This window comes from Lucilia cuprina, chromosome 5 (genome assembly GCF_022045245.1).
Source record: "Lucilia cuprina isolate Lc7/37 chromosome 5, ASM2204524v1, whole genome shotgun sequence".
Classification (NCBI taxonomy): Eukaryota; Metazoa; Arthropoda; class Insecta; order Diptera; family Calliphoridae; genus Lucilia; species Lucilia cuprina.
Window position 1 is genome coordinate 47,465,714 of NC_060953.1, and position 9,811 is coordinate 47,475,524.

Sequence of the window (9,811 nt, forward strand, 5' to 3'; positions counted from 1 at the left end):
ATCATAACTATATCTATTGGGAAGACCAATTTTCCGAATTAAAGGTGTTTTTTGTGAAAAGTGATTGGTCGTGTTAAAAATAGTTGAAACTGATTTTGAACGTATGCCGGAGCTAAAGATTTTCTTTTTTTATCAAGAGAGAAGGATAACAAAGACATTTAATCACGATTGACCTAGAAAACTCCTTTAAAACCATAATTTTCTTCACTTTTTAAAATTTTTACACCTTTTGCGATTTTTTTTCTATGTAAACAAACAGGAATTTTGACAGATAAGATTGTAAAAGCTGATGATCAGCTGTGCGGACGAGGCTACCTTATTAAGTGTACACTGATTTTAGTTGTTGTTGTAGTCTGTTATTTTTTTGTATTCTGTTTTATTATTTCATTTGTTAAAGTGAAAAAAATAGCTTTTTCCTTTAGTATTCTTTTAATTGTCATTCGTTGCAGATGTTCGCTTGCTAGACACTAATAGCTGCTGCGTTCAGTTTCGTGGATATTCTATAAAATTAAATAATTCCATCGGAGAAACTATTTTAAAAGTTAATAATACATTTTTCAGTGATTTAATTAGAAATAATTGTCGTAATTTCTTTTGGAAGAAAATGGCTCCCATTTTGGCACCTACTGTAAAATTAAACAATGGCTATGAAATGCCTGTTTTGGGTTTGGGCACTTATGAGGTAAGTTTATTGTGTCTTTTTATCTTAAATACATATATTATTTTAATAATAAATTAAATAGGATTATTGCTAGTTTTCTAAATACATATTAGATAAGAAAAAAATGAAGACATTGTCTTATTTTATAATTATGTGTAGTTGTTTTTGTAAAAATTAATAAAGAATAGCATGAAAAAACATGTTTATCAAAGAATATGAAAAAAGACAAAAAAACAAAATGCTTGCAAATAAATGCCGGTTCGGTCTGTTAGTTTAACAGTAATGTTAGAACAGCAAGATCTGTTAGTTGTTTGCTGTTATTTGTTGTGTTTATTTACATTTAAAAGAAAGCTTTTTCTTTTGTTTAGTTTGAGAGTCACTGCTGAAAAGAGTTGGTAAATTTAAGAAAATTTTAATATTTAAGGGAAAAATCATGTTTTTAAGATTTTATAGTATTGATTAACTTTTTTTTATAAAAAATTATCTTTATTCTCCCCAATGGAAGAAGGACCAGCCAAAAAAATGGTGTCCACAAAAAAAGAACTTTATTATTTATCATTTATAAGTGTTTTCTTTAGGTAGGTATAATAACCTTTTCTAATCTATATATAAAAGAGTAGCGTTACTGACTGACTGATTCATCATCGCACAGCCACAGGGAATACAGAGACGTCACGAGCAAATAGCTAATTCCGCCTCTTTCGCACAAAACGATTTCAATGATTTTTTTAGCTGTATTTTATATGCCTCTTCTCACCAAACAATTTCAAAATCAAACAAAAGCTGATTTTAGACTTTTTCAAATGTCAAAAGTGACATCTCTGTATACTTTGTGGCACAGCCCAAACGACTGAACCTAGAATCATGAAATTGAGACGGTAAATGTGTTTTTGGTTATGTAAATCCACTAAGGAGGGATTTTTGAAATTTGTACATTTACGGGTAAAAAGGGGAAAAAATGGGTAAAACAGATTTTCTTAATTTACACAATATTAGTGATACAAGAAAAATTTTAAATGCACCTGTATCTACTCTTAAAATAAGCAGATGGGTGTCTGGCACTTCTTTGAAATTCGTACTTTTTAGGGGTAAAAATGTGTAACAAAGGTGATTTTGGTACCTTTATAACTTTATAACTTTTGAAATAATTAACATAATCAAATTTTTTAAAATATTTTGGATACATCTCCCAAAATTATGAAATACCTATTTCGTACATTTTTAAAATTCAGTCCTTTTTGGGTGTAAAAGGGAGAAAACTGTATGGTACTTTTTTAGTACATTAAGAAAACTTTTTCAGTTTATTGAGAAGTGTCTATATGCTAACTATACAATAGTGAAGTGTAAAGATTCATTTCTTATTTAGCCCAGAGGATGTAGAAGATAATCTTCTAAAGAGAAAATAATCTATGAGAAGTGTCTATACACAATTATCTATAGAATAGTAACGATTTTAGATTATTTTCTTATTTAGTCTAGAGGTTATAAACTAGAGTCGATAGAAGATAATTTTCCATAGGTAAGAGTCTTTTTTATACAAGAACCTTTAGAGAAGATTCTTTTAACAAGTGTCAGAAGAAGCGCTCTTCTATAGATAAGATCCTGTAAAAGTAAGTCTTCTGGAGAAAACTGTCTAGAAAACAATCCTCTAAACACAAATATCTATAAAAGACACGCTTCTTAAGACTAGAGTTCATAGACTACACTTTTCTATAGACAACAAGTAGTCTACAAACACGACTCTATAGAACACCCTCATCTTTAGACAAGAATCTAAAGAAGACACGGTCTTTTCTAGAAAAGAATCTTAGATTATGTTATATAGACAATAGTATATAGTGGCTAGAAGACATTTAAAAGAGTATTCTTTAGACAATTACGAACAAAAGACACTTTTTAATATATCGAAGTGAAGAGGCTATAGAAAACAATATTCTTTAGATAGGAGTCTAGTGAAGACAATATTGTATATACAAGAGTCTTTAGATAAGAATCTGTAGAAGACTTCCTAAATAAGACTGCCTGTTAAGAAGTTTCTTTTTTTGTCAAGAGGATTCTAGAGAAAACAATCTTGTATATGTAAGAAATGAATCTATAGAAGAGTATTCTTTAGACGAGGGCCAATAAAAGACAATTCTAAATACATAAAAGAGTATGAGATAATCTTGTTTATTAAAAATTGTCTATAGAAAGCTATGAAGAACAATATTCTTTAGAAAGGAGTCTAGAGAAGACAATATTGTCTTCAGTCTTTAAACAAGAATATATAAAATACTTTTTAAATAAGACACTCTGCTAAGAATTTTCTCTTTAAGTCAAGAGGCTATCGAAACAATCTTCTATAGAAAAGATTCTAGAGAAGACAATCTTGTATATGCAAGAAAAGTATCTATAGAAGACTCCCAAAAGAAGACAGTCTGCTAAGACGTATATCGAGGAAAACATTTTATTTTTAACAAGAAAAATATCTATAAATCCTTTGTCTCATTATAATTTTCTCTATTACATTTAAAGAAGTAGACATACCCCAAATGACAAGAGTTTATAGAAGACAGTCTTCCTTACAAAAGTGCCAACATAAGACACTTTTTATATACAAGAGTCTATGGAAGATAATCACTCCTCTCGCCAATCATTATTTCACGTAAAATATGTTCCGTTTTCACTTGTTTCGTTCACTTTTTTGTCGTGAAAAAAAATTGTGAAATTTGTTAATGGAATTTTGTAAACATTGAACAGCTGTTTCATACAAAATCAACTATTGTGAAAGAAGTTCACGATAGCAATTGTCTCTTTGAGGGAAATGAAAATGTTCACATTTATTGGCGATAGCCTTTAGTGAAAAGGCTATAGAAGACCATTTTTATAATTAAGAGTCTAGAAAAGACCATCTTCTATAGACAAGGGTTTATAGAAGACACTCTTCTGTAGACAATCTTATAAATAAACGATATTATGGACAAGAGTCCACAACACTTTTCTTTAGACAAAAATCAATACAAAACATTTTTCTTAGTCAAGAGGTTAGGACAATATTCTCAAGAGTTTAAAGAAGACAGACAATACTCTCTCCTAGTCTATACAGAACACTATTCTTTAGACAAAATATATAGAAGACAATGTCTATAGATTGACAAGAGTCTATGGAAGACACTTTTCTATAAACATAAGTCTAAAGATAAAGTTTACCGAAAGAAAATTTTTACTTCTTTTCTACAGAAATTAAAATCTTTTAATCCTCTTTGCCTCATTATAATTTCCTCTATTATATTTAAGCTTAAAAAACAAAAATGTGAAAATGCCATACGTGACGCTCTTAATATCGGTTATCGTCACATAGATACCGCCTATTTATATCGTAATGAAGCACTAATCGGTAAAATACTAAAAGAAAAGTTTGAAGATAAAACCATAAAACGGGAAGATTTATTTTTGGTAACAAAACTATGGTGTATTTATCATGAACCAAAAATGGTAAAATATACATGTCAAAAACAAATGGAAGCATTAAAAGTGGACTATATAGATTTATATTTAATGCATTCACCCATAGGCTATAAATATATAGATGATGAGGCTTTAACGCCACATGAAGATAATAAATTACAAACCAAGTAAGTAGTTTGTTTTTTTTTTCAAGAGATAAAGAATGAAAACTTTCAATAATTGTTTATTTGTTATAGTGATATTGATTATGTGGATACTTATAAAGCCATGGAGGAATTGGTTTCTTTAGGTTGGGTGCGCAGTTTGGGTTTATCTAATTTTAACACTAAACAATTGAAAAGAATTATGGATAATTGTAAAATTAAACCAGTAACAAATCAAATAGAATTACATCCTGCCTTAAATCAATATAAAATGAGAAAATTTTGTCAACAACATGATATCTATGTTACCGCCTATTCTCCCTTGGCTAGACCAAAATTATCAAAACCTTTACCAGAATTTTATGAATCTTGTGAACTGCAACAAATTGCTGAAAAATATCAAAAAACTAAAGCACAAATTGTTTTAAGATATTTGGTGAGTTTTTTTTTTTGGAAATTTGTTAAAAAATACTTATATTTTTATTTATTTTTTTCTTTTTAGATTGATATTGGCACAATTCCCATACCCAAATCTTCTCAAGCTACTAGACTTTTAGAAAATTTTAATATTTTTGATTTTTCTTTAACTTCTAATGAAATTGCTGTAATGGACAGTTTTGATAAGGGTATGCGTTTGTGGCGTAATGAAATGGCTAAGGATCATCAATATTGGCCTTTTAATGAGGAATGATTTTTAATTTTAAGTTAAATTTTTTTAATAAAGTTTATAGATATTAAGAGAAATTGAATTAATTTGTATTCTTATTAAACGTAGAAAAATATATTCTAAAATATTCGATATCTAATATGCTGACATAGAGAAGAAAGGTGTAGTGTAATCTTTACGATATGTTTCTATTTTTTGGAACACTTTAACGTATTCCGAAATTTTTTAATCTTTAGCGAAATTATTCACTTTTTCTTACTTCCAACTTTTTGATATTTTCCGAACATTTTAACATTTCTAATATTTGTTATAGACTTCAGCCTATAGAAGATACTCTTCCAGAATATAGAAAACATTCCCATTTAGAAAAGAGCCTATAGAAGAAAACACTTTTGTTAAGACAAGAGACCATTGAAGATATTCTTCTTTAGAAAGGAGTCTATTAAAGATATTCTTCTTTAGAAAAGAGCCTGTAGAAGATATTCTTCTTCAGACAAGAGTCTGTAGAAGACAGTGTTCTTTAGATAATAGTCTTAAATAGAGACTCTTTTATAAACAAGTCACTTCATATACATGAGTTCACTTGATCTATAGAAATACAATATTCTATAGACAAGAGTCTCTAGAAGTCGTTGTTCTTTAGACAAGCGTACATAGAATACACTCTTCTTTGCGCAAACGTCACTTCCTTACAAAATAGTCAATTGGAGACAATCTTCTATGGAAATTACAGTTTTTAAGACACTACTCTATGGAAGAAACTATTCTATAGAAGAGTCTATAGAAGAGACTGTTCTATAGACAAGAGTATATACAAGCCTGTTCTATATACAAGAGCCAATAGAAGAGACTATTCGATATAGAAGAGTCTATAAAAGAAACTGTTACATAAACAAGAGTCTATAGATGGATTGTTCTGTAGACAAGGGACAATAAAAAATACTGTTCTACATAAAAGAGTCTATAGAAAAGCCTGTTATATAGACAAGAGTCTATAAAAGGGACTGTCCTATGGAGAAGATTGTTCTATTGACAAAAGTTTATGAAAGAGGTTATTGACAAGAGTGTATAGAAAAAACAGTTTTATGAACAAGAGTCTATAGAGGAGACTGTTCTATAGACAAACGTTTTTAGAGGATACCATTCTTTAGACAAGATTCTATATAAGATACTTTTCGTTAAACATAATTCTTTAAATGACAGTCACCTTCGGACATGATTCTATATAAAATACTTATCTTTTTACATGATTCTTTAAAGAGCAAATGTGCGTTCAGTCTATAGAAGACAATAGTTTTCAGGAGAAAATCTGTGTAAAAACAATAGAAGACTTCTTCTATTGAAACACTCTTGCATCGACATGAGTGTTTTTCAAAAGAAAATTTTGTATAAAAAACGTTTTTGAAAGATGAAGTAAAACTAACTTTATATTAACTTAATAAACCGAATCGTTTTACAAAAAAAACAATTTTTTTTGTTTAGTTCACTAAAAATTCAAATATTTTCTCTTTATATTTCTAGTCTAAAAACAATGAAGGTGAAATAGCTGTTAAGCATGCCATAGATGTGGGTTATCGTCATATAGACACGGCCTATTTCTATCAAAATGAAGCTGAAATTGGTAAAGCTATTAAAGATAAAATAGCTGAGGGTGTTGTTAAACGAGAAGACATTTTTTTGGTCACCAAGGTAAGTCAAATTTAACTATTTTATTTTTTTTTTGTATTAAAACTAAAATGAAAATTATAAAACAAAGTTATGGAATATACATCATGAACCTGAACGTGTGGAGGGGGCCTGTCGTAAACAATTGCAATTATTAGGCTTGGATTATATAGACCTATATTTAATGCACCTACCGGTAGGTTATAAATATGTCAGCGAAGAAGATTTATTGCCTAAAGATGAGTCTGGTACTCTGCAATTGAGGTAGGAGTATTGAAATATATATTCGATTTTGAACAAGATTCCTTTAAACAAAAAGAAATAATACCATTTACAGTGATGTTGACTATTTGGACACTTATAAGGCTATGGAGAAATTGGTTAAATTGGGCTTAGTGCGTAGCATTGGTGTTTCCAATTTCAATAGCCAACAATTACAACGTGTTTTGGATAATTGTGAAATTAAACCGGTAACAAATCAAGTTGAATGTTCGCCGGCCTTAAATCAACGTAAATTGACACAATTCTGCAAAGAGCGTGATATTACTTTGACTGCTTACTCACCTTTGGGACGTCCTAAACCAGCAGAAAAGAAACCCGAGTTTTATTTCTCTGATAAGACTAAAGCTTTAGCAGAGAAATATAATAAAACTCCTGCTCAAATTGTGTTGCGTTATTTGGTTAGTATTTTGTGTTTGTTTGTTTTGTTGTTGGGGTCATTTATTGTTGTTGTTTCTTTTGTTAACAGGTTGATATTGGTGTTATACCCATCCCCAAATCTTCTAATCCTCAACGTATTGCCGAAAATTTCAATATTTTCGATTTTAAATTGTCTCCCGAAGATATTGCCATTATGGATACATTCCATACTGGTGAACGTTTGGTGCCTTTTAACTTGATTAAAGGTCAAAATCATAAATATTGGCCTTTCAGCATTGAATTTTAATTTCAGTTTTGTATTTTCTTTAATACTTTACAACTTTATGGAGATTATTTGATTTTGAAAAAATAAATTTACAATAGAAAGTGTATTCGATATTATATACGCTATTTCTTACAGTAAATAAAAAACGTAATTGTTTCTTCTTTCGTTCTCATTGATAAGAGGTAGGTTTTAATCTCATCCAAAGCCAATTTATTAAATCAGTTCTTCATAGACACAAAAGAGCTTTTTACTAAATATTTTCAATCATTATCATCATTATGTATATACCCTTTTTGGGGGACACATCTGTAACTTAATTGAAGGGCATTGTAAGTTTTATAAAATATTACCCAAACATTTACCATCACCTTTATATTCCTCACGTAATCATTAAACTAAAGAAATACTTGTTTTTTGTTTAGCAAATCGCTTGTCCCATTAACTGTGCAATACTTCCGTAAAACATAAAAAATCAATTGTTTTATTTATATGCATTTTTGCACATTTAATAACGTTTATTGTGTCTTTATATATAACATCAATTCACCACTCCATTCAAGTAAAACAAACAAAATATAAATATTCAATATAAAATATTGATTGTGATCTACTTACACCTTTGAATATAAACTAATTTAACAAACTGGCCATTGAACACTGTGTTGAACTTAATGTTCTAGAATATTTGTAAAGGATAATGTAAGTATCCGGATGATAGTAGGTTGACAACAAATTTTTTAATCTAGCTCAGTTCTAGTTGGGTTTTTAGTTCATTTCTAGTTCTGATCTGGCTCAGTTCTACTTCGGTTCTTAGTTCAGTTCTATTTCAGTTCTAGTTAAGTTCTACTAAAGTTCTAGTTTAGTTCTAGATCAGTTCTAGTTAAGTTCTACTAAAATTCTAGATAAGTTCTGGATTAGTTCTAGTTTAATTCTTGTTTAGTTCTAGTTCAGTTCTAGTTCAATTCTAGTTCAGTTCTAGTTAAATTCTAGTTCAGTTCTAGTTCAGTTCTACTTCAGTTCTAGTTCAGTTCTAGTTCAGTTCTAGTTCAGTTCTAGTTCAGTTCTAGTTCAGTTCTAGTTCAGTTCTAGTTCAGTTCTAGTTCAGTTCTAGTTCAGTTCTAGTTCAGTTCTAGTTCAGTTCTAGTTCAGTTCTAGTTCAGTTCTAGTTCAGTTCTAGTTCAGTTCTAGTTCAATTCTAGTTCAGTTCTAGTTAAGTTCTAGTTCAGTTCTAGTTCAGTTCTAGTTCAGTTCTACTTCAGTTCTAATTTAGTTCTAATTCAGTTCTAGTTCAGTTCTTGTTTAGTTCTAGTTCAGTTCTAATTTAGTTCTAGTTCAGTTCTAGTTTAGTTTTAGTTCGATTTTAGTTCAGTTCTAGTTCGGTTTTAGTTCAGTTCCAGATCAGCTCTATTTCAATTCTAGTTCAGTTCAACTTCAGTTCTAGTTGTGTCTTAGTTGAGTTCTAGTTCAGTTGTAGTTCAGTTCTAGTTGTGTCCCATTTGAGTTCTAGTTAAGTTCTAGTCAGTTCTAGTTCAGTTCTAGTTGAGTTCTAGTTAAGTTCTAATTCAATTCTAGTTCAGTTCTAGTTGTGTTCTAGTTCAGTTCTAGTTTAGTTTTAGTTCAGTTCTAGTTCAGTTCCAGATCAGTTCTAGTTCAATTCTAGTTTATTTCTAGTTCAGTTCTAGTTGAGTTCTAGTTAAGTTCTAGTTCAGTTCTAGTTTAGTTTAGTTCAGATCAAGTTCAGTTCTAGTTCAGTTCTAGTTAAGTTCTAGTTCAATTCTAGTTCAGTTCTAGTTCAGTTCTAGTTGTGTTCTAGTTGAGTTCTAACTGAACTAGAAGTTCAGTTCTAGTTTATTTCAGTTCTAGTTCAGTTGTAGTCAGTTCTAGTTCAGTTCTAGTTCAGTTCTAGTTGAGTTTTAGTTATGTTCTACTTCAATTCTATATCAGTTCTAGTTGAGTTCAGTACTAGGTCTAGTACAGTTCTACTTAAGTTTTAGTTTAGTTTTAGTTCGGATTTAGTTCAATTCTATTTCTGTTCTAGTTTAGTTTTGTTCGGTTTTAGTTCAGTTCGAGTTCCGTTTTAGTTCAGTTACAGATGTGTTCCAGATCAGTTGTAGTTCAATTATTCAATACCAGTTCAGTTGTAGTTTAGAAAATTACAATCAAGCTGTTGTAAATGTTGTCTGTTTCTGAATTATCAAAAAAAAAATCGAAATAATAACAACAACGTAATATTGCAACAGTTGAAAAAAAAGTTAAACAAAAACATGACTTTGTTGTTGTTACTCATAAAATAAATTGTTACT

At 29.6% G+C, this 9,811-nt stretch overlaps 1 protein-coding gene across 1 annotated transcript in view; it reads left to right on the plus strand.

Moving 5' to 3' along the window:
• The window catches only part of LOC111685346 (1,5-anhydro-D-fructose reductase-like), an 8,123-nt gene extending 464 nt beyond the window's left edge, over positions 1-7,659 (plus strand). The window contains exons 2-6 of the mRNA XM_046951274.1: positions 450-682; positions 6,440-6,607; positions 6,675-6,847; positions 6,921-7,263; positions 7,332-7,659. Coding sequence (XP_046807230.1) covers positions 450-682; positions 6,440-6,607; positions 6,675-6,847; positions 6,921-7,263; positions 7,332-7,529 — 1,115 coding nt within the window. The 3' untranslated portion in view covers positions 7,530-7,659. The remainder of the gene's footprint in view (positions 1-449; positions 683-6,439; positions 6,608-6,674; positions 6,848-6,920; positions 7,264-7,331) is intronic.
• Positions 7,660-9,811: the final 2,152 nt, after the last annotated feature.